Below are 24795 nucleotides of genomic sequence, written 5' to 3' on the forward strand. Positions count from 1 at the left end.
TACTGAATGATATTCTGCCACCTAGTGGTGACATATAAACATAGTACGAGCATATAATTTACAGGGTATGTACACTTTTTCAATTTTCTTTTTGCAAAACTGTCCTAAAATAAAACATAGACTTTATAAAAATCATTTCGTGTTTGCAGCTTCTATGCAGAGCTATGTGCTTCAATGGTTGCAGACTGCAAACAAACCTTGTGTAGTTAGATCCTGCAGTTAAAGGGAACCCGTCGTATGCAAAAAACACTATTTATCTTTGGGTAAATAGCATTAAAATGCTTCCTGGCCGCCTTACTATCATCATATGTGTGCTGAGCGAGGTGTCAATGAAAGTGATGGAGTGCGATTATAGGTGACACATGGGTGGTGACTGTAACTGTGCCCCTATGTTTGATAGATGCCAATACATTACTAACCCCTGGGCTTTATGGCAGCAGACATTATACAGCTGACATCAACCCCATAAACCATTACCCTGATTGCCACTACACAAGGGCAATCGCGAAGAGCCGGGCCAAGCGCCAGAATTAGCGCATCTCATATTTTTATGCTGGGAAGGGCCCAATAACCAGGGACCTTCCCAGCCTGATAATATAAGCCCGCAGTTGTCTGCTTTACCTTGGCTGGTTATCAAAAATAGGGGGTGATCCAACGTCATTTTTTTCAATTATTTATTTATTAGTGCAATACAAGTACAGTAAAATAGACACGCAAGGCACTGATTATATCTCTCACGAATATCTATCTTGCTATCTAACTATCTTTCTATTCTCTATCTTTGCACATCTAACACCTAAACATCTGTCATTTCACTTCTGCATTCTATTCTAGTACGTGTCACACTGATGGCACATGGGTGTCACACTTTATAATCATCTGCAGGATGTATTGACAGCCGTGCTGCCGGAAAAAACGGACACGTCCACGTGTGGGTCACACGGACACATGGTACGCAGCCCCATATATTTTAATGGGTCTAAGATGAAATTAATGCAGCTGGTTGGATCCCTGCATATAGGCTACCGAAACCCCACCTACATGCAGCTAGCCAATGAAATCACTGGGTGGGTGGGGTTTTATATGGGTAGGCTGTATATACACCCTGCTGTATTCCCTCTATAAAATTAATACATCTATGAATCTATCATTTATCTATCTACAAGTGCTTGTGACTAAATTAGAATATCATGAAAAAGTTAACTTATTTCAGTTCTTCAATCCAAAAAGTGAAACTCCTATATTATATAGAGTCATTACAAACAGAGTGATCTATTTCAAGTGTTTATTTCTGTTGATGTTGATGATTATGGCTTACAGCCAATGAAAACACAAGTCATCATTATCTCAGTAAATTAGAATAATAAACAAAAAACACCCGCAAAGGCTTCCTATGCGTTTAAAAAGGTCCCTTAGTCTGTTTCAGTAGGCTCCACAATCATGGGGAAGACTGCTGACTTGACAGATGTCCAGAAGGCAGTCATTGACACACTCCACAATAACAGAATAACAATAACAGAAATAAACACTTGAAATAGATCACTCTGTTTGTAATGACTCTATATAATATATGAGCTTCACTTTTTGCATTGAAGAACTGAAATAAATTAACTTTTTGATGATATTCTAATTTAGTGAGAAGCACTTGTATCTATCCCATCCCATCAGTCAGTGAGGAAGAGTATGGGATAATCTTTATTGCCAGGGCTGGTGTTCTGGTGCTTTGTGCATTACTTCTATTCCCCGTAACAGAATCCAGTACTGGTAATGGGTCGTTCACGTACAATCCGGCACAAAGACCCGGCTCCCTGCTGGGAACAATGGGAACCCAGTGAGAGCCACTTACAGTCTCTGAATGGTTCTCACTGGGGTAAAATGACGATGTTCAGCAGGTGAAACCATGCCCACTCAGGAATTCCATTGGCTAGCTGGAGGTGGGAGGGGGGGGGGCAGCTTCAGTGATTTTATCTTAATTATGTGTTCACTTGCGGTGAAGACATATTTAAAGGGAATCTGTCACCTCCTGGGTCTTATCAGACCTCTAATATGAGCATACAGGTGATAGAAATGTAAGTCTATACATACCTATATGCCTCATATTAGAGGTCTGCTTGCTTTGAAAAATCTTTTTATTCAATCCATTTTCTGATGCTTGCGGGCTGGGGAGCAATAACTTTTAACCCCTTTTCGACCTTGTCAGTAATAGTACGTATCTTCGCCCTGGTCCTATAGGGCCAGCTACGTACTATTATGCGCAATCTTTAATGCGGTCCCGCGACTGAAGTCATGATGATCGCATTAAATTTCTGGCGCCATCTTACCTTAGGGTAGATGGCGTCGCCATCCCGGAGGGTGTCGCCACCCCCCCCACAACCACGATCGCTGTGATTGGCTGTTCAATTCTGAACAACCAATCACAGCATTTCTCACTGTTTCAGGCAATCAGATTGCCTGAAACATTGATGTGCAGCCTAAGATTGGCGTTCATAAGAGCACCGATCCTAGGCTGTTGCCTAGTAACCCAGCCCTCGTCCCAACCTGCTCTGATTGGTGTGATTGCTGATTACATTGATCGCACCAATCAGAGTGCGGTAACAGGGCGGTGACTGAAAAGACAATCAAAGTTCGGGTCATCGCGTGCAGGACACCTTGCATTATCGTTGTAATGCAAGAACTTGTGGATGGCCTCAAAACATGTCCGGGTCATGACCATTCGGAACACTAGAGTGTTATACAAAACGTCAACACTCCAGTATTGCCGAATTTCTGGCTTCTTCAGGATCCCCATATGAAGGACCACGCCCCAAAACTTCATCATTTCTTCTGCGTCTCCAGAAGACCAGTTAAAAAATTATGAAGAGGGATTTTTGATAGCGAGTTTGGGATTAGCGGGACATTTTTATGTTATGTATGTGGTGCATGTGTGTCAGTACTTTATTTAGAGTGTATGTGTGTCAGTGTGCTTGGTGTAAAAAAAAATTTTCTGATAAAAAAAAGAAATAACCGTAGGTGGTGCAAACAGCGAGCACAAGTGCGGATCAGTGAACTATGTCACCGTTCAACGCTCGGCGGTTGCTGGATGTGGGCACAGATGTGGTGTAAAGGAGGGGGGGTGTAAAACAGTGAGCATGAGTGCGGATCAGTGATCTATGGTCGCTAATCAGCGCTCGGCCACTGCAGAAAGCACGGAAAAAAAAACAAAAGTCGAGCGATCAAGTACTGATCAGCACTTGGTGGCAGAAAGGCGGATGGGAAGGGTGGAAGGGGGAGAAGGGGAGAGGGGAAGTAAATGAGGAGGGATCAGATGTCTTCTGTAGCAGCAGCAGGAGCAGCGATTGCGGTGCTACAGGCTTCTGTGGCACTGCAAGGCCCAGCATGGTGCACAATAGGACAGCGCGAAGGCCCTCTACAAAAGAAAAAAGGTTAGTGGAAAAAAAAGTGTAAAGTAGCAAGCACGAATGCTGATCGGTGTTTTCTCTCACCGATCAACGCTCGGCGCCTGCTAGATGCACACACGGAGGTGGTGCAAAGTGTGTGGGGGGAATGGACAGGGAAAAAAAAAGTCATGGAAACCACTGGTCAGTGCTCGGCCGCTGCAAGACTCATGAAAAAAAAAACTGCCAAAAAATGAGCAATCAAGTACTGATCAGCGCTCGGTGGCAGAAAAGGGGGATGTGGAGGGTGGTAAAAAGAGAGGGGGGAGGGCGGTAAAAGAGGGGGGGGGATAGGGATGGATGAGGGGAGATCAGAGATGGGCTTACCAAAGTCTTCTCTGTTCTTCTTTCAGCAGGATCAGGAGCAGGATCAGGATTAGGAGCAGGATCGGCAGGAGCAGACCCCAGCAGGAGACCGAAGACCCGAGCAGACCCCAGCAGGAGATCAAGACGACCAGAGCAGGAGACCCAGGAGACCGAAGACCGGAACAGGTAGGAGAAAAGTCTTATGGTGACACTAAAAGGCCCAACACAGAGAGATCAGACGAGTGACTACACTGTAGAAATCCTCACCATCTGTGAGGAGTTGCAGGGTGGTCACAGAGGGGTGATAGGGCAGTGACAGCAATGTCACAGGCCGGTCACTGCCCGGTCACCTCTCGGTCAGGCACTCTGATTGGAGTGATCGATGTCATCTGTGAGTGGGAAAATTGTGTGGGATTTGGTGCATCCACTGCTGGATAAAGGTTATCATCACCTCTATGTGGATAACTTTTATACCAGTGTCCCCCTCTTCAAGTCCCTCTCTGCACGAGGTATCGCAGCCTGCGGTACTGTCCTCAAAAATCAGAGAGGCCTCCCGAACAGGGCCGGCGTCAGCACCCGGCGCACCCGGGCAAGTGTCGGGGCCCTGAGCAGGTGGGGGAGCCCACTCACAGTCGGGCACCCCGGCGTGCTATGGGACCCGTGATCGGTACGGTGCAGGTGCCAGCGCTTGCGCCCCCTCCCCCTGCTTGCTCAGGGCCCCGGCAGCCGGCGGCACAATACTTACCTCTCCCCGTGCCCCCGCAGCAGGTCCTGTCTCTTCCGCGGCTGCTGCACTGTGACGTCTCAGGTCAGAGGGCGCAGTGACGTCTTTACACCGCGCTCTCTCCTGAGCAGTCACAGCGCAGAGCGGGAAGACGCCAGCAACGCTGGAGTCCAGAGCAGCGGCAGCAGGTGTGGAGAAGTAAGGTGAGTATTTGATTTTTTTTTTATATGTAATGGAGGCATGGGGCATTATATGGGGGGGGGGGGTGATGACATCCTTCATGGGGCATTATATGGGGGGGTGACATCCTGCACGGGGCATTATATGGGGGATTGACATCCAGCATGGGGCATTATAAGGGGGGTGACATCCTGCATGGGGCATTATATGGGGGGAGGAAGGATGACATCCTGCAAGGGGCATTATAGGTGACATCCTGCATGGGGCATTAAATGTGGGTCCGAGGGGGAATGACATCCTGCATGGGGCACTATATGGGGGGGAAGTGACATCCTGCATGGGGCATTTTATGGGGGGGAGAGTGACATCCTACATGGGGCATTTTATGGGGGGGGGAGAGTGACATCCTACATGGGGCATTATATGGGGGGAAGTGACATCCTGCATGGGGCATTATGTGGGGGCACAGCCTGCATGGGGCATTATGTAGGGAGCAGTATTCTGTATGGAGCGTTATATGGGGGCCAGTATTCTGTATGGAGCGTTATATGGGGGTCAGTATCCTGTATGGAGCGTTATAAGGGGGCCAGTATCCTCTATGAAGCGTTATATGGGGGCCAGTATCCTCTATGGAGTTTTATTTGGGGGCCAGTATCCTGTATGGAGCGTTACATGGGGTCCATTATTCTGTATGGAGCAATATATAGGGCCCATAATACTGTATTAAGGACTATGTGGGGTCATTATTCTGTATGGAGCAATATATGGGGCCAATAATACTGTATGGAGGACTATGTGGTGCCCATAATGCTGTATGGAGGACTATATTGTCCGGTCTGCACTGTGCACTGAGAGGATTCACCGGTTTCTGAGCTTTTGTAGAATTTACAATAGATATCGCTCATGTAATGTAAGAAGTGAAATCTTTGGCATTGTACTACACTGTGTTCCAAATTATTTAGCAAATAATATTTTCTCAGATTTTCCCAAATTACCTATATGAATTGCAGTCATTGTAATTTTCCAGTCAAATAACTATTAGAGTACAATTGAAAGTTTTTTGCACAAACTGCCTATGATAACAGTATATTTTAAAAAAAAATAAAAAACTCAAACTGCCCTCAAAATGCATGTTCCAAATTATTATGCACAGCAGAGTTTTCAACCTTTTCATTTTAATAAAGAACAAACAAATGGTCATTTTTGAAATTATAAGCATTAGCAGGTTATTACAAACTGAAACCAAACAGTTTTCAACTCAAAACTGTATTCTAGGTGATGTTACATTTGCACATAGGACCCCTTGTTCGAAAGGAGCTTCTGAACTCTCTCATGCATTGAATTTGTCAGGTTTTGGATGGTTTCTGCTTTAATTGTTTTGCATGAGGACAGAATACCCTCCCAGAGCTGTTGCTTAGATGTGAACTGCCTCCCGCCATCATAGACACTCCTTTTGATGATGCTCCAGAGGTTCTCAATGGGGTTGAGGTCAGGGGAGCATGGGTGCCACACCATAAGTTTGTCCCCTTTTATGCCCATAGCAGCCAGAGATGCAGATGTGTTATGTGCAGCATGAGACGGGGCATTATCATGCATGAAAATGATCTTGCTGCGGAATGCACGGATCTTTTTCTTGAACCATGAAAGGAAGTGCTGTTTGAGAAACTCAACATACATTATGGAGTTCATCTTTACCCCTTCAGGGATCCTAAAAGGGCCGACAATCTCTCTCCCCATGATTCCAGCCCAAAACATTACTCCACCTCCTCCTTGTTAGCGCCGTAGCCGTGTTTGCATGGGGTGTCCATCAACCAGCCACCCTCCACTCCATCCATCTGGACCATCGAGATCATTTCATGCATGATAATGCCCCGTCTCATGCTGCACATAACACATCTGCATCTCTGGCTGCTATGGGCATAAAAGGGGACAAACTTATGGTGTGGCACCCATGCTCCCCTGACCTCAACCCCATTGAGAACCTCTGGAGCATCATCAAAAGGAGTGTCTATGATGGCGGGAGGCAGTTCACATCTAAGCAACAGCTCTGGGAGGGTATTCTGTCCTCATGCAAAACAATTGGAAGCAGAAACCATCCAAAACCTGACAAATTCAATGGACGAGAGAGTTCAGAAGCTCCTTTCGAACAAGGGGTCCTATGTGCAAATGTAACATCACCTAGAATAAAGTTTTGAGTTGAAAACTGTTTGATTTCAGTTTGTAATAACCTGCTAATGCTTGTAATTTCAAAAATGACCATTTTTTGTTCTTTATTAAAATGAAAAGGTTGAAAACTCTGCTGTGCATAATAATTTGGAACATGCATTTTGAGTGCAGTTTGAGTTTTTTATTTTTTTAAAAAATATACTGTTATCATAGGCAGTTTGTACAAAAAACTTTCAATTGTACTCTAATAGTTATTTGACTGGAAAATTACAATGACTGCAATTCATATACGGTAGTTAATTTGGGAAAATCTGAGAAAATATTATTTGCATAATAATTTGGAACACAGTGTGTATATATATATATATATATATATATATATATACTGTATATATACATTTCTCTGCGGTATCTGTGCATCATTAATCGTGGTATGTGTTAAAGAGGCCCACTGAGACTCTTTCGCCCAGGGCCCACAAAAACCTGGAGCCAGCCCTGCTCCCGAAGACGCTAATTGGGCAGATGCTCAGAAGGGGTGAGAACAGAGCCCAATATAGAGACCACCTACTGGTGGTCAAGTACAATGACAAGAGGGATGTCCTTTTCTTGACCTCCATACATGGTGATGGCAGCACCCTCAGCACCGTACAAGGTTCCTCTACACAGGTCGTCAAACCAGACTGAGTAGTGGGGTACGACAAGTACATGGGGGGAGTTGATCTCTCTGATCAAGTCCTCCAGCCGTACAGTGCTTTGAGAAAGGCCAAGGTGTGGTAGAAGAAGCTGGCCGTACACATCGTACAGATGGCAATGCACAACGCTTCCCTCTATCATGATGTGCAAGCCAGACTTCTAAGTCGTACCTTCAGTTCCAGGAGGTAATGATCAAGGCCCTGATATTTGGCAGTGGTGACGGAGAGGGCCCCACTACTTCCGGAACTGAAGGACCTCGAATTGTACCAGGCCAGCATTTCCCGGGGAAAGTCCCTCAAACAGGAAAAAAAGGTAAGTCACAAAAGAGGTGCTGAGTGTGTTCCAAAAGGGAAATACGCAAGGACACCACTTACCAATGCGACACCTGCCCCGATAAACCTGGCCTGTGCATGAAAGAATGCTTCAGAAGGTACCATACTTCCATGCACTACTAAATTAATTTCTGACGTATGACAACCTGACGAACACTACACAACTGACGTAGTGTTCGTCAGGTTGTCCTATGTCAGTTGTGTAGTGTTCGTAAGGTCGTCCTACACAACTGACGTATGACACTACATTATAACATTCACAAATCGGGTATCAGTTCCAAAAAGGGGGCATTTGTTGGGCGTTTCCACTGTTTAAGCAGATCAGGGGCTCTAAGAACGTGACATGACGCATGCAGACCATTCCATCAAAGTCTGCATTCCAAAGCGTCATTCCTTCTCTTCCGAGCCCTCACGTGCGCCCAAACAGTAGTTTTCTCCAACACATGGGGTATCAGCGTACTCAGGAGAAATTGGACAACAGATTTTGAGGCCCACTTTCTCCTGTTACCCTTGTGAAAATATTTTTTTTAACATTTTTGTGGAAAAAATGTTTTTTTTTATTTTCACAAGTCAACATTATAATTTTCTGTGAAGCACGTGGGGGGTTCAAGGTGCTCACAACACCTTTAGATAAATTCAATGGGGGGAGTCTAGTTTCCAAAAAGTGGGCACTTGTTGGGCATTTCCACTGTTTAGGCACATCAGGGGCTCTGAAAACGTGACATGACGTCCACAGACCATTCCATCAAAGTCTGCATTCCAAAGTGTCACTCGTTCCCTTCCTTGCCCTATCGTCCGCCCAAACAATGGGTTTCCCCCACATATGGGGTATCAACGTACTCAGGAGAAATTACACAACAACCTTCGGGTCCAATTTCTCCTGTTACCCTCGTGAAAATAAAAAAATTGCAGCTAAAAGTTCGTTTTTGTGGAAAAAAAATATATATTTTTTTACGGCTCTACATTATAAACTTTTGCAAAACACTTGGGGGTTCAAAGTGCTCACCACACATCTAAATAAGTTCCTTAAGAGGTCTAGTTTTCAAAATGGGGTCACTTGTGGGGGGTTTCCACTGTTTAGGCACATCAGGGGCTCTCCAAACGCGACATGGCGTCTATCGTCCGCCCAAACAATGGGTTTCCCCCACATATGGGGTATCAACGTACTCAGGAGAAATTGCTCAACAACTTTTGGGGTCCAATTTCTCCGGTTACCTTTGTGAAAATAAAAAAATTGGGGTCTAAACTAAAATTTTAGTGAAAAAAAGTTAAATGTTCATTTTATCCTTTCACGTTCAATTGCTGTGAAGCACGTGAAGGGTTAATAAACTTCTTGAATGTGGTTTTGATCACCTTGAGGGGTGCAGTTTTTAGAATGGTGTCACTTTTGGGTATTTTCTGTCACACAGATCCCTCAAAGTGACTTCAAATGTGATGTGGACCCTAAAAAATATGGTTTTGTAAAGTTTGTTGTAAAAATGAGAAATCGCTGGTTTTAACCCTTATAACGCCCTAACAAAAAAAAATTTGGGTTCCAAAATTGTGCTGATGTAAAGTAGACATGTGGGAAATGTTATTTATTAACTATTTGGTGTGACATATTGCTCTGATTTAAGGGCATGAAAATTCAAAGTTTGAAAATTGTGAAATTTGCTAAATTTTCACCAAATTTCCGCTATTTTCACAAATAAATGCAAATGATATCGAAGAAATTTTACCACTGTCATGAAGTACAATATGTCATGAAAAAACAATCTCAGAATCAGGGGGATCCGTTGAAGCGTTCCAGAGTAATTACCTCATAAAGTGACAGTGGTCAGAATTGTAAAAATTGGCCTGGTCATTAACGTGCAAACCACCCTCGGGGGTAAGGGGGTTAAAGCAAGGCACACTTTTTTCTCCCGGCTATGTTGTTTCCAGCAGTGGTCTTGTGCGCAGGCGCCGGGGAGTCACAGTGGCGTTAAAGGTGATGTGCGCATGCTCGGGACTTGGAAGATGAGACTGCATGTCACAGGGCACTGTGATGTGCAAGGGAGGGGAGGAACATTGTAAATCCCAAAGTAGGCGGCAGGGATTTCTTCTCGTCCCCCGGCCCACAAGCATCAGAAAACAGATTGAATAAAAAGACACTTCAAAGCAAGCAGACCTCTATTATGGGCCATACAGGTAAGTATAGATTTACATTTCTATCATCTGTATGCCCAGATTAGAGGTCTGAAAAGTCCCAGGGGGTGACAGATTCCCTTTAATAGGGATCCATTTTGGATCCAAAAGAGGCAGCTCTTTTTGGTGAGCAGAGCCAAGTGATCCAGATCACCAAAAAGACCCAGACTGACGATCACTATGCAGTAGAGGAGATCATGCTGATGCTGTGTGATGTTGGGGAAAGAGTGGGAGCAGTTTAGGTGGAGTTACAGGTCTGTGCTCACTGCTGGCTTGCAGCCCGCACAAGGTATGATGGGAAATGCAGTAAGGAGGGAGCAGAAGATTCTAAAGAGACATTGATCACTATGCAAAAAGCTGGTGTCAGGGCACAGAAAGCGAAGCAGAAAGGCATAAAACAACACAAAACTTGGCAGAAAAGGTATATGCGGATCTTTAGGGGCATTGTCCTTAAAGGGGTATATCCATCTCCAAGATCCTATCCCAATATGTAATAGGTCTAATAATAATATTCGCAAATAACTCCAATTAGAAATGTAGTATAGTTCTCCTGATAACTTATGTTGCTTACTCCATGTGCAAGGCATTGCAGTAGCTTAGGTATCCATGGTTACAACCACTCATGTAGTGACAGTTAGTTAGTTACTAGTGGTCACAACCACCACTAGTTTTCAGGAGAACTATACTACATTTCTAATTGGAGGTATTTGCTAATATTATTATTATTACACCTACTACATATTGGGATAGGATCTTGGAGATGGGAATACACCTTTAAGCATTTATGGCAAAACCAGTAACTAAGTTAGGGTAGTGGACAACCTCTTTATGTGAATGGAGTATGCTCAGCTGGGGGACATTACACATTATTGTCACTATGGTAGGCCCTGCTGCCACCATCTTGGTCCTCCTGTGAAATCCACCCTGTGGGCTGACTTTGTCGGAGATCAATCATTTTTCTATATGATGCAATACTATAAAACGAAAGCTCAAGAGCTATGGATGAGTGAATACATTCGCAGGACCCTAGTCCACGGTCAAGGTCAATATTCCACAAAGTGGATGTGAGCGCTGCGAACCGCCGACACCTCCGCCTTGGGTGCGCCACTACAATGAAGTCGCGCCAGTGAGGCGGCAGCAGTGTCGGCAGGTAGGGTCACGCGGCTCCCGTCCACTGCGTGGAATACTGACCTGGATCTATTCGCTCATCGCCAGCAAGAACGGAAAATTGCCCAGTTGTGGAGGGGTTAAAAATAATGTATGAAAAAAATACTTTGCATTGCCATAGTCTGAGACCCTGAACTATTCAATCCCTCTGTGGATGGCGCTGTGGGCACTTTTTATTATTATTATTTTTAGCTTTTTGAGGCGAGATGAGACTGAAAAACGTCAATTCTGGTGTCTTTAGTGACTTTACTGTAGGAATAAGTGATTTCACGTTTGTTCGTTTCTGTAATGGGTAAAGGAGGAGGAGTTGTACTGTTCGGTGTGCATTGTTATGGGGGCATCTGAGGGTGGCAGGATTATGGGGGCCATGCTGTATTCGGGGTCTTCTCTGACTAGCTGGCTCTTCCATACACAGCATGTGCTTCCCTAGTGGGGTGGGGGTGTGAGGGGGTGAGTGGAGGTGATGGGGTGAGGTGCCGTAGCCCTCTGCAGTTCGGGGAATGTCCTGGCAGATGACACATCAGGCCTGCGCCTCCTCAGCCGGCCTCACACTCTCCGCCAGCAGAGGGCGCTCCCGGGCACGCCGCAGCTGAGGCCTTGTTATGTAGTCTGTGCCGGGCCAGGATGTCGGAAGCAGCAGGGGCAGCATCTCCCGAGGACTCCTGGAGCAAAGTAAGGAGGGCGGCGTAGGACAGACCGGGGATGGTTAGAGGTGCGAGGCCCCAGGAGAGGACAGGGCTGGAAGGTAGGGCACGGAGCACAGGCCGCACCGGAGCAGTGGTGTGGTGTTATCCCCTCCATTACATGTCGTGTGTTCCCATCCCATAACCTGCTCCCTGGCACCAGCTGCTAGTGATCCTGGCATTACTGGGGCACATACCTGTCACACAGTGGAGGATGGTTCCTTGTTGTGTTCTCATTGTTTATGTCTATGGAAACTTTCTCTCTAGGTGATATCTTGTAATGAGGAGCGGGCTTCCCCTATATCCATTAACCACAAGGTGTGTGGGGGCTACAGGGGGTCACTGCCTGCGTGGTAAATGCCATGACGTCTCTATTGGACAGCATGTGGCGCCCTCCTCACCGCCAGCTGTATACGCGCTGACTGTTTCCACTGATGGCTACTGAGACACCCTTAAAAGTACTTGAACCCAAGAAACCCCATAAATAACGGGGATCCTTTTGGATTTGTTGGGATCTGTTTGAAAACGTGTTGATCGTAGCTGATAAGAAAAAAAGCTTTGCTACTAGTGTGAACGGAGCCCTACATAAAAGACTAACAGCAGCCCAGCCCGCCATGTTCATTCGGCAGATAATGGTAAAGAAGAGAAAACATCTGGGTATGGCCGATCCTTTGTTCTCAAGGGAGATGAGTCGCCTCCAAAACTTAGTGACCGTTCATGTGCCCGTCTGAAAAGATGGACACCGATGGGGAAAAATAGTATCGTTTGAACCAGGGCTGTGGAGTCGGAGCCCATTTTGGTGGAGTCGGTATAAAATGGACCCACTCCGACTCTTAAAATATATAATAAATTGGGTACAGTAGTTCAATGCAGTTTGTGGGGAATATTTTTTTCATAAGAATTTGGGAAAGTTATGAAATGTCCTATTCCTGATCTAAGGGTCTAGACTTTTAGCTGAGATGAATCTGTGCTACAGTAAATTTATCACTTAAACATGAGCCATGTACGAGGGAGTCTGGAGGTTTGGCTTATCAACAAAACAGCCCTGGTTTGAACCCTGTTCGTATCGTTGCGCCTTATGGCTTAGTCGGTGGTCCCTTCTGTACCCCTGAAAAGAACCCCGAGCAGTCATAGACTCACTGTATACTCTTAAGCCCCCGTCTCACATAGCGAGATCGCTGCTGTGTCACGGTTTTGGTGACGCAACAGTGACCTCACCAGCAATGTCACTATGTGTGACACTTTGCAGCGATCAGGCCCCTGCTGTGAGGTCGCTGATCGCTGCAAAGTGTCCTGGACCATTTTTTGGTCGTTGCTCTCCCGCTGGTCAGCACATATCGCTGTGTGTGACCAGCGGGAGCAGCGATCAGGCTGGTAACCATGATAAACCGGGTTACTAGGGGCACATGTGCCCCTAGTAACCCGTTGTTTATCATGGTTACGAGCCTGCTAAAGTGAGCGGTAACCTCCCGCTCACCGTAGCAGAGTGGTATCCATGATAAACAGCGGGTTACTAGGAGCGCGTGTGCCCCTAGTAACCCAATGTTTATCATGGTTACCAGCCTGCTCCTGCTTCAGCAGGCTGGTAACCAGGAGCAGGACATCGTGGAAAGATTCTTTCCACGATGTCGCTGCTCCCCTGAACGTTGGTGAGCCTGCCTGCTTGACAGCTCACCAGCGACCACATAGTGACGCAGCAACGATCCCTGACAGGTCGTATCGTTGTCTGGATCGTTGCAGCGTCGCTAAGCGTGACGGGGCCTTTAGGGACACATATCCTAGACCTCTATCCCTTCCAATTCCCCCTCCTACACAGGAATGCTCAGCCTGACTGGGCATCGACTCCACTGCTGGACCCCCTGCGGCTAATCTACCTGGGGAACAAAAGGATGAGGTGACCGAATTCAGACCCCTTCCTCCCCCATCCCTGAACATTACCTGCCCCCAACATCTGTAAGGGAAGAGTAGAGAGTCGGCTGAACTAATTATTTTAAAGGGGTTTTCCACTTTTAGCAAAGTGGGCACCTAATGCTTCCTGGCATGTAAAATCAGAAAGTACTCACGCCTGCGCCTACTCTTTTTTTTTCTTCAGTGTTTTGGATGCAGAAGTGACATCACGTTGACAACTCACAACACACTGCAGCCAATCACTGCCGACAGCCTATGCCATGCACATTGACATAACTGTACATTGACATAGCTGTTGATCTCAGTGATTGGCTGCAGCGGTGTTGTGAGCTGTCAACACGACGTCACCCCTGCAGCCAAAACGCTAAGAAGGGAGCAGCTGGACCTTGGGAGGGTGAGTACTATCTGTCTTTGTTATTGGAGTCCAGTTTTCTAAAGTAGAAAACCCCTTTAAGTCTGCTGTTTTGAGGTTTTAATTTACTGCAGTGTCATTAGCCATGAAAGAAGGCATGATACTGCTGAGTGATTATTATTTTCACTTCAGGCTTCTGGGTGGCTAATAAAGATGGCATCTGCCAGCAAAGCTCTGGCCTCAGTGTGACCTGGGTCTTTTTGTGAAGCAGGATTTTCAGCTTTTTACCCACATCATACTTTATTTGGATACAGAGTGAAGAAATTGCAGCTCCTTTTGTGTTTAATATGTTCTTTTTCTTTTTTTGGGGCGGATCTTTTAGTCTGACTCGTCCTTCAATGATAATGCTGTGGAATCAGGTGAGACTTGTCAGCCATATTTTATTTTTAGTCTACAGTTACTTTGGTTATTGTTTATTGGTGCCGGGTACCAATTGGGACTTGTCACCAGCAGCAGCTTCTTGTAATGTCCCACAAGGGTAGGACTGAGCTGCATGCAAGGTCCCATGCCGCACCAGTCTAATGTATGGCATGTGTCATTGTGTACCATATTACGGTCCTATATACAAAACCATAGGGACTCTACATACCGCCATGTACACCCTGGACATGGCTTTTCTTGAGTTCATGAGGCCAAAATCATAATTTAAAGAAAAGTATAATATATTTTGATTCCTCTGAACAGCTGCCACCCATGACTGATAAGCAGTAGTGATGAGCGAGTATGCTCATTACTCGAGATTTACGAGCATGCTCGGGTGTTTTCTGAGTATCTTCAGCGTGCTCGGGTGTGATGTGTGAGTCACTCCAGTGTGCATGATTTGTGACTGTTTGACAGCTTTAATACATGTGAGGAATGTCTAAGAAACAGACATTCCTCACATGTATTAAAGCTGTCAAACAGTCGCAAATCATGCACACAGAGTGACTCAAACATAACATTTGAGCACGCCGCAAATACTCGGCGAGCACCCGAGCATGCGAAAGGGTTAACAGCACACGCTTGCTCAGCACTAATAACTAATACAGACCTAACAGGAAGTCTCTTTTCCCTGCATAAATCATTACCATCTTCAGCTCCTGACCCAGCTGCTCCCTCCTCCCCCTGCCAGGGACTTCTGCAGTGACTTATGACTCATGAGTGTGCAGGGAAAATTGACTTCCTGTGTCTACACAGAACTTAGAAGGATTCAGCTGTCAGTTTTTAATCACATGATGTCATAGACCTAATGGAAAACAGAAGAATTAGCTGGGTAGAAGGGCAAAATGAGCAATTGTAAGTACACAGTGCTATATAATATGATGACTGTAATATATTAATTTGATTACAATTTTGATGGGAGGAGTGCTTCTTTAAGGGTATGTGCCCACGATCAGGAACCGCTGTGGGTTTGAAGATGCATGTTTATGCAGCGTCAAACCAGCAGCGGCCAGACGTTACAGCATAGTGGATGGGATTTGTAGAAATCCCATGTCCATTGTGCGTCTACGTGCACCTGCGGATCACCCATGGAAACTGACACGTGGCTTTCAGACCGGGAGCATGTTAATTTCTATTGGGGGTCTGCATGTGGACACATAGACTAACATGAATGAGAAAAGTCCGCATGTAGGGAAAAAAAAAATAATTGCTGCCGCTCATCTGCATAATGAGGGCGGTAGCTGAGCGGCTGTTCTGCAGTGTTGGGCCGCAGCGGCTCCTGATCGTAGGCACATAGCCTTAGATTATACATTGTTTGGAACCCCTCTACCCCCGAGTAAATAACTTTTTGTAAAGTCACTGATGCATTGCCAATAGCCAAGGATTCTCACTGATGTCAAAGTAGGTTTCTGTAACCCGTTTATTTATGCTGCACATCTCGTATCTTCACAGCATAGATAATTGCCTTCAGATGACCCCAAAGATTAAAGTCTAAGGGGGTCAGATCGGGAGACCTTGGTGGCCATTCAACTGGCCCACGATGACCAATCCACTTTCCAGGAAACTGTTCATGTAGGAATGCTCAGACCTGACACCCATAATGTGGTGGTGCACCATCTTGTTGGAAAAACTCAGGGAACGTGCCATCTTCAGTGCATAAAGAGGGCAACACATCATCATGTAGCAATTTCAGATATTATTATTATTATTTATTATAGCGCCATTTATTCCATGGCATTTTACATGTGAAAAAGGGGTATACATACGAGAACAATTACAATAATCTTGAACACAATGTGACAGCGACTGGTACAGGAGGAGCGAGGACCCTGCCTGCGAGGGCTCACAATCTACAAGGAATGGGTGAAGATACAGTAGGTGAGGGTAGATCCAGTGGCATTGAGGTTTCCATTGATGAAGAATGGCCCCACTATCTTTGTACCCCATATATCACACCATACAATCAAGATACGAGATGTGCAGCATCTGAAACAACGGATGCTGGAAGCCTGTGCTAGCATTTCTTCTGCGGTGTTGCTATCAGTGTGTCAAGAGTGGGAGAAGAGGGTTGCATTGACAATACAACACAATGGGCAGCACTTTGAACACATTTTATAAGTGGTCATAAACTTGTAAAAAACTCATGAAAGAATAAAGTTACGTTAAAACCAAGCACACCATTGTTTTTCTTATGAAATTCTCAATAAGTTTGATGTGTCACATGACCCTCTTCACATTGAAAAAATAAAGTTTGAGCCAAAATGGCTGACTTCAAAATGGCCGCCATGGTCACCACCCATCTGGAAAAGTTTCCCCCTCCCAAATACTAATGTGCCACAAACAGGAAGTTGATATCACCAACGATTCCCATCTTATTTAGGTGTATCCATATAAATGGCCCACCCTGTAGTTTAATGTTTAACGACATTGTGAAATCATAAATTATCCCTGTCTAAAAGTAGAGGTAGAACTCTTATATTGCCAGTCTTATAATCACAGCAGCAACATCATTTAATGTCAGTATATGCTCCTGTGGTTCTTGTGCTGTGCAGCAGTCAAATTTCTATTTGTCATGTTAGATGTCTGAATGGTCCGCGGAGGGATAATAGCTCGGGCTGAGGCTGATTGTTTCTCTATTATAGGTCATATCATGGAACGAAAAGGAAGCATAGTGTCCAGAGCGAACAGCATCGGCTCCACCAGTGCATCCTCCGTCCCTAACACGGGTAAGTTCACATCTCATTTCTCTCTTCTCTTCCTATTTTGTTTTATTTTCATGTCAGTTGTAAAAAGAAAATAATATTGTGCTCTTTATATGAATACAAGCTCAGTAAGGATCTTGGTGAGAGCTGCTCCAGTCAGAACCATTATTTGTTGCACTTTTGAAAATTGGTAATGATACTTTTTTAGTTACTGGGTACCACGTCTGGTCTGCAGGTGGTCCAGTTGACTATGACCCTTCTCTGCCACACTGTTGAATGGAGGCAGCGCCTACTGTGAAGTTATTTAAAGGGGTTGTCCGGCCTTAGGGTACAAATCTGCAGTCACTCTGTGACTGTAGACTTGTGAGTCTGGTGCTGGACAATCCCTTTAAATAACTTCACAATCCTCCAGTGTCGGCAGAAGACACGTGATGAAGTATGTGATTTGCATACATGCGGTCACGTGCCAACTAGACATGCACAGTCTCATTGCAAGTGTATTGAGCAAGGCTGGACACAGTCTAGTCAGAATGTGGCTGGAAGTATGCAAATTGTATATTGCGGTCACATCACCGCTTGCTTCTGGCACCAGAGAATCCTTGCAATGCAAGGAATCTCAAGTCTGCAGTCACATAGAGTGACTATACACTTGTAGCCTAAGGCCGGACAACCCCTTTAATACCAGAAGAGTAAAGGACTATTTATATGTTCAGTAAAAAGTCTACTGACTATTCATAAGGACACTGGTTCCCGCTTATAATTATCAGCTCCTGTAAACATGACCGGGATCAGCTGATGAGGGACCCTAACTGAGGCACTAGTTCTGCAGTCATATAATTTTGGCTGGAGTTACACTTAAAATGGCTTATGGAAAAGGGTTGCCACTTTTAGGTACAACACATTTGGCTTGCTTCTCCCTATTCCATCTGTCTCATTGTTTTTTTCCCCTACAAAACAGTCTGAACTAAAAAACCTTTTACATGGGGCAATTCTAATCTGAAAAGTCATTACCCTAGATGTGAGTTACACTGCCTGTGTATGGACCAAGGTTTCTAAACTGGCCTGGGGTCTCCTGACACAAACTCAAAAGCCTCAAGAGCTGTTGAGGTTGGGTCAAGAGACTCTCGGCCGGTCCGATAATCGTGGTCCGTACTGTGAAATGCAAATGTGCAGCCGGCTTTAAGCTATACATCCACACATCCATGTCTGTTTTCAAATCTGTATGTGCACACATTGAGCAGATTATTCTGTACAAAAGAGTATTGGCAAGAAAAATGCTCTGTAAAATACTTTTAAGCATTTTTACTTGCGTTTTTTCCCTATTTATTTGAATTGTTGAAAAACAATGAAATTGACATGCGGCAGATTTGAAAAAACTCAATGGTTCAAATCGGCAAGGAAAAAATAAGCAGCATGTAGAAATATCATTCACTTAGCTGGTACTGGAAAGTGTAAAAACGTAGCTTAAAAGGGAAGTTTGTTTTCCTCTCGTGTAATCTGTATTGCCTTTTTTTTTTTCTCATCCATTTTTAAAACCTAAATAGGTATAAACTGTCTGATCCATTATTTATCCATTAACTCTAAGCAACAATGGATCAGTTAAAAACAGATGGAGCTCTGAAGTACAACAGCCTGTCTTCTGTTTTTCTTCTGCTTTATACGGATCACCATGGACTTTAATATCAGTCAGTTCAAATGCAAGAGAAACATTCTGGCACCACGCTGTTTTTTCAAAGGATCAATCACCAGGGCATAATTCAGACTGTGTGCTTCAAGACTTAAACGGTGGTGCACATCCAAGAAATATTTCAATCACAAGCAAGAATAGAAGGAAAGGCAGCACTCACCCAGTCTTCTTTAAAACGTTCCTTTATTTTTGTGTGCGAAGCATTTCAGCGTGCAGCATTGGACTGAGACCCTGAAGGGTATGCGGGGGAGAGGAAAAAAGGGACACCGGCCGTTTCGCTGCCTTCCGGCGCTTCAACGGGTCAAATGGACCCGTTGAAGCGCCGGAAGGCTGCGAAACGGCCGTTGCCCCCCCCCCCCCCCCTTTTTCCTCTCCCCCGCATACCCTTCAGGGTCTCAGTCCAATGCTGCACGCTGAAATGCTTCGCACACAAAAATAAAGGAACGTTTTAAAGAAGACTGGGTGAGTGCTGCCTTTCCTTCTATTCTTGCTTGTGATGGACTTTAATACGCGAGTCTGATCTGCCAAACGGATGAGAATAGGACATGCTCACAGATCGGGCACAGATCTGTTTATAAGGCTTTGGCCAAATGGCTGTATATTCTCTCATCAAAGAGAATTGGGCCAATAATGCAAATTACACTGTGATCAGACTCAGATTCGAGTGTGATGAGCACAGTCTGATTTGATTGTCTCGGATGAGGAGCAGATGGAGAAAAAAAATTCTCCATTTTCTCCATTGTGTCAGTGCACATAAATCGGACTGAACTCGATGTCCGCAGACTGCAGTCCGATGATTTCCACGCATTCATTGACTTGCATGGCCGAGTGCCATACGATAATCGGATCAAACTGGGACATGCTGCAATTTTTTTTTTCCTTGGCCCCATAGACTTAACATTGGTCCAAATGCAATCCGATGTTTTGTCAGGTCTCACTCAGATGGAAAATACGGTGGTGTGTACCTGACCATCAATCAATGTGTGTATGACTCAATGAAACTATGCGTCTGTGTGCAGGATATGTACAATGGATGTGTTAATGCTGCCTTAAATGAAGTGAACGCTCCAAATCCTTGCCCAGATTAAACATGTGCAACAATCAGGCAATCAGCAATAATTGTCTCTCATTATGTATGTAAACTGTACACGGGTATCTGCTAGTTCTTTTTACTGGAAATGGCATAAGACAGGTGACATGGTTATTGCACCATATAAATGTCATGCAATCCGTAATCTTTAGAAGTCCATTTTATAAGCCTTGTCCTCTTGTAATCTCATTGGTACACAGAGGTGGTTAGGACAGGATGCTGGGACAACATTTGTGAAGCCTAAATTGTATTTTTCCCTTGAAGGTAAACTAGCAGGGGATTACATTATCTCCTATGCCCTAGTATACTTTCTCTGGCTGATTGGAGCAGGAATGATCCAGTACTGAAGAAGGGCGCCCTGGGAATGTAACTTCTGATAACCTGCTGACCCTTCTAGGTCAGGCAGCGGGTTCATTGTAGCATCAATACTTTTAGGGGGATCTGTTCTCATAAGTCAGCTTTTAACAAGAGGTGGTGATCAGTGATTCCTACACTAATGGACTTGATCTTTGCATCAGCAGATACATGGGAGGGAAGGAGTTGTATGGGACTGTGGTCGAGCCGCATGCTGCAAAGTACTGTATATTAGATGATGGCAGATAATGCTATACCCTGAAACAAAGGGAGGTAGAACAAATGTAATAAACTTCACCTGGGGTGACAATGCCATCTGTGTGTGCATGATCGACAATAATTGTTCCCCAACCTTAGATGACGAGGACAGCGATTACCGGCAGGAGAGCATTAAGGATGCCTATAAAGACAGGCGCAGGCGGGCGCACACACAAGCTGAGCAGAAGCGGAGGGACGCCATTAAGGTAAGCAGCATTGCAGTATGTTCTAGTTACGCCCTTACATAACCTAGAAGGAATATGCCCTGAAGCTGAACTGTAGCTTGCTTGTTTAGGACGGCCATCGTATATGAACATTGAGGCTGTATTTTTGCTACGCTGTGTCCGGAGCACAGACTTGTTGCTATGAAGATGCATTGTAGAGGGCACTTAATCACTGACAATAGTATTTTTTTTGCATCATTACACATGGAGTCATCTGGTCTTGGATAATAAGTAACTCACATACATAACACATGGCACTGGAAAACATTCACTGCAATCACCTCATCTAATCCATGTTTGTTTTTAAGGGAGCCAGGAGCAGTTTACTAGTCATGGTACTGATAGGAAATAAATGAGAAAGGGCAGTGGCTTCATTTGTCCGCTGTCATCCCTTGTTTTTCTTGAGGAAAACAGAAGAAAATCCTAGTACCGCTATGAGGCCATGTACATTTTGGCTTATCCCTCCGCTCTCATTGGCATTGCAGATGTTGAGGCTAGTTGAATTCTTACGATTCTTTGTTCCCTTGGAAGAAACGCCAGTAATAGAGAGGTCCTGAAGCCGCTGATTAGCCTCCCCCTGTTGTAATAATATGCACTCTCAACTTGGGCCTAGCATACATGTCAATGGAGGAGTTAGGTGAATCCGCTCACATCTGAACAATATTTGGCTACTTATATGAAGGCTCTGTACTTATGTTAGGCTCTGTTCACACTGTTTGCAGTATATTTTGGAGGTACATGAAGGCTTCATTCAGACTTCACCTTTTTTTTTTTGCATAGAAGAAAAGTCGGACTGCGTGCTGGATCAGTTTTTCATTCATTTTTGCTCCGTGTTTTTATTTTTACCATCTTCCAGTATTTAAGAAAAAAAAACAGCCTATACCACTTTTTGAGAGATGCCTCTTTATTGAAAAGCACAGTAAATGCAATGTTCAGCACAGTGAAAAGTGAACACATGCTGCCACAAATGGGAAGTTTGGGCTCAGTGTGAACACTGCCTGTATGACATTACTGTGTATATACCCTGAATGTGTCATACTTGTTAGCATCAGAGCTGTTAACATTCTGCATCTATATACAATTTATGTTAAGAAGCTCAGTTTTAGTTAAGCTTTATCTATTAACAATTTAATTCATGTCTTTTCCTGTCCAATGCAGAAAGGCTATGATGATTTACAGACCATTGTGCCTACGTGCCAGCAGCAGGATTGCTCTATAGGCTCACAGAAGCTCAGCAAGGCGGTGGTCCTGCAGAAGAGTAAGTGCGTTGTGTAATAGTTACTGGCCGCTGTGATGTAACAGGCTTCACTTCCTACAGTATGTCTTGTGTACATCACCATTAAAAAGGGAAGCAGTCAGCTGACAAGCTCCAGTCTAGAGAAAATGCAATTACAAGCTTATTAGGGAACTGAAGAGCCCTCGACTATTCCTGGCTTTTCATTTCAAGTTAATCCAATGAGCTAATTATACAGCTGAGTGCAAGTATATGGAAAAGAAATGTGCCTGGGTGGGAGGAAAAGCATCAATGTCACATCCACTTTGGGCCCAAAGTGGAGAGCCACTGCAATCAGCAAGTCCCTCGTTGGTTTCTCATTTGCTTTAATGGGCATTATGTAACACCACATTTCCCCATGAAGCTTTCTGTAACAATCATAGCCTAAAAGGCTTATAGCCGAGGTTTCAGCTGCAAGATTTAGGCTATGTGCCCACGTAGCGTTTTTACGGCCGCGAAAACGCTTGTAAAACCGTCTGCCATGCAAAGCAATGTGAATTCGGATGTGCTGTGCACATGATGCGCTAATCAGCGCGCCAAATTCACATTGCGTTGCAAAACGCAGCATGACCATTTCTACCGCGATTACGCTGCAAATTCGCGGCCATTGAGGAACATTGAAACGCAGCAAACCTGCAGGTATATGTGGATTTCCTGCGTTTCAATTAAATTCAATGGCCGCGAATTTGCAGCGTAATCGCGGTGCGTGTGGTACCCAGGATGAAGAGGAGACTACAACTCCTCTTCATCCCGGCTACCACGCGGTGAAAAAAAGAAATAAAGTTAAAAATAAAAAAAAACCTGTATACTCACCTGTCCGGTCTCCTCCTGGCGGCGGCGATCCTCTCTCCTCGGTGTCGTGCGGTGTACTTGCAGGACCTGCGGTGATGTCATTTAGTCAGGTGATGGTCGCGTGACCATCAGCTGACTAAATGACGTCACCGCAGGTCCTGCAGGTACACCGCAGGACATCGCCGGGAGAGGTAAGCATACAGGTTTTTTTTATTTTTAACTTTTTAATTCTTTTTTTTTTTTTTTTTAAACTATAGATGCAGCATTTAAAGGATCTAAGTTGGTCACACAATATAAATCCATGCCGGTTGTATGGCTTTAGATTGTGTGACCAACTTGTCAAGCACTTTTCCAAGTGATGCTCAAAACCACTTGGAAAAGTGCTTGAATAAAAGCATGTAAAAACGCTCCTCTCTGGCAGAAAAAACGCATGCAAATCGGACCCCCAGGTATCAGACCCCCACCAATCTGCAACTTATCACTTATCCTGTGAGCAGTTATTGGGGGCCAACACCTTTGAATATCCAGTGATTAAAATTTCTATTTCTGACAGCTATCAACAGGTGAGCAGGGAATATGATATCCTATATATCCTCAAGCCAGTTCTGACTTCGACTGATAATGTTGTTGTGAATCTTCCTACAGCTATCGATTATATTCAGTTCCTACACAAGGAGAAGAAAAAGCAAGAGGAGGAGGTTTCCACACTGCGAAAAGAGGTCATGGCCTTGAAAATCATGAAATCGTAAGTGATTTCAATAGACTTATTTGTACTGATCCTCACCTTTTAACTGGATATTCTGATCTTCATAAATGAATATTGTTGGACAACGCTGGCAACAAGCACTTCTGCAATTCACAGCTTATTAAAATTGGTAGCCGTTCTGGAGTTACGTTTCTTTTGTTTACGGCTTGTTGCCTAGGAGACCGACCACCGCTGCTATCTAGCTTGTAAACACTGCGCTAAAGTAAGCATAGATTAGGAGGTAACAGCTTGCTGCAGCTATTCTGGCCAGATTCAAAACAGTGCTGACGAGCTGAATACAAAAGAGCTTGTGAGCACTGCGCATGTTCTGCTGTCTACCAGTGGTGGTCGGTTTCAAAGGTAACGAGCTGAAAACATGTTACTATCTCAAGAACAGCCGAAAAAATTAATAAAAACGTAAAAGGTGCTTATTTAGCAATTTACTGTTTAACAATTTGCAGTACAATTGGAGTTCGTATATTCATTAGTCGCAGTGTGCTGACGTATCGTGTTTGTATATTGCCCATATAGTGTATTTGTGCATTAATTTCATACTAAAGGTGTGCGAGCCCTATTTTTTCATTTTGTGTAGTTCTATTTACAAGCACTGCCGATGATGATGATGCTGCTAATAATAATTTTATTTAGAAAGCACAAACATTCTGCAGCACTTCACAATTAAACTGGAACGTGTATGAAGATGGGATTAACCCTTTAAGAGCACACTTTAAAGTGATGTATTTTTACTTACAGAAATTACGAGCAAATTGTTAAAGCTCATCAGAATAATCCTCATGAAGGGACTGACCAGGTCCCAGACCAGGTGAAGTTCAGCGTGTTTCAGGGAATCATGGACTCATTATTTCAGACCTTTAACGCCTCCATCTCCGTGAACAGTTTTCAAGAGTTGTCGGCATGTGTCTTCAGCTGGATAGAGGAACACTGTAAGCCACAGGTATGTGATCAGCCTTACATGTAAACAGCTAGTGAATCTCAACCATACCAATCAATGGGCTGATGTACAGTATAATTGCCTACACTAAATCTACCACAATGCAATTGCAGCATCGGCAGGAAGATGC

At 44.5% G+C, this 24795-nt stretch overlaps 1 protein-coding gene across 5 annotated transcripts in view; it reads left to right on the plus strand.

The window, feature by feature from the left end:
- Positions 1 to 24795, plus strand: part of MLX (MAX dimerization protein MLX) — a 52292-nt gene that overhangs the window by 24907 nt on the left and 2590 nt on the right. The window contains exons 2-8 of one of the 5 annotated variants that reach the window (XM_073683582.1): positions 3788 to 3926; positions 14491 to 14527; positions 17231 to 17314; positions 20779 to 20885; positions 22062 to 22161; positions 23614 to 23713; positions 24467 to 24668. In XM_073683582.1, coding sequence (XP_073539683.1) covers positions 3788 to 3926; positions 14491 to 14527; positions 17231 to 17314; positions 20779 to 20885; positions 22062 to 22161; positions 23614 to 23713; positions 24467 to 24668 — 769 coding nt within the window. Of the gene's footprint in view, positions 1 to 3787; positions 3927 to 11635; positions 11911 to 14490; positions 14528 to 17230; positions 17315 to 20778; positions 20886 to 22061; positions 22162 to 23613; positions 23714 to 24466; positions 24669 to 24795 lie in introns of those variants that run through there. The other 4 variants (XM_073683583.1, XM_073683584.1, XM_073683585.1 and 1 more) reach the window with 4 other exon arrangements.

This window comes from Phyllobates terribilis, unplaced genomic scaffold (genome assembly GCF_046119375.1).
Source record: "Phyllobates terribilis strain yellow unplaced genomic scaffold, ASM4611937v1 Scaffold_5__5_contigs__length_657084704, whole genome shotgun sequence".
In the NCBI taxonomy this organism is placed as follows: Eukaryota; Metazoa; Chordata; class Amphibia; order Anura; family Dendrobatidae; genus Phyllobates; species Phyllobates terribilis.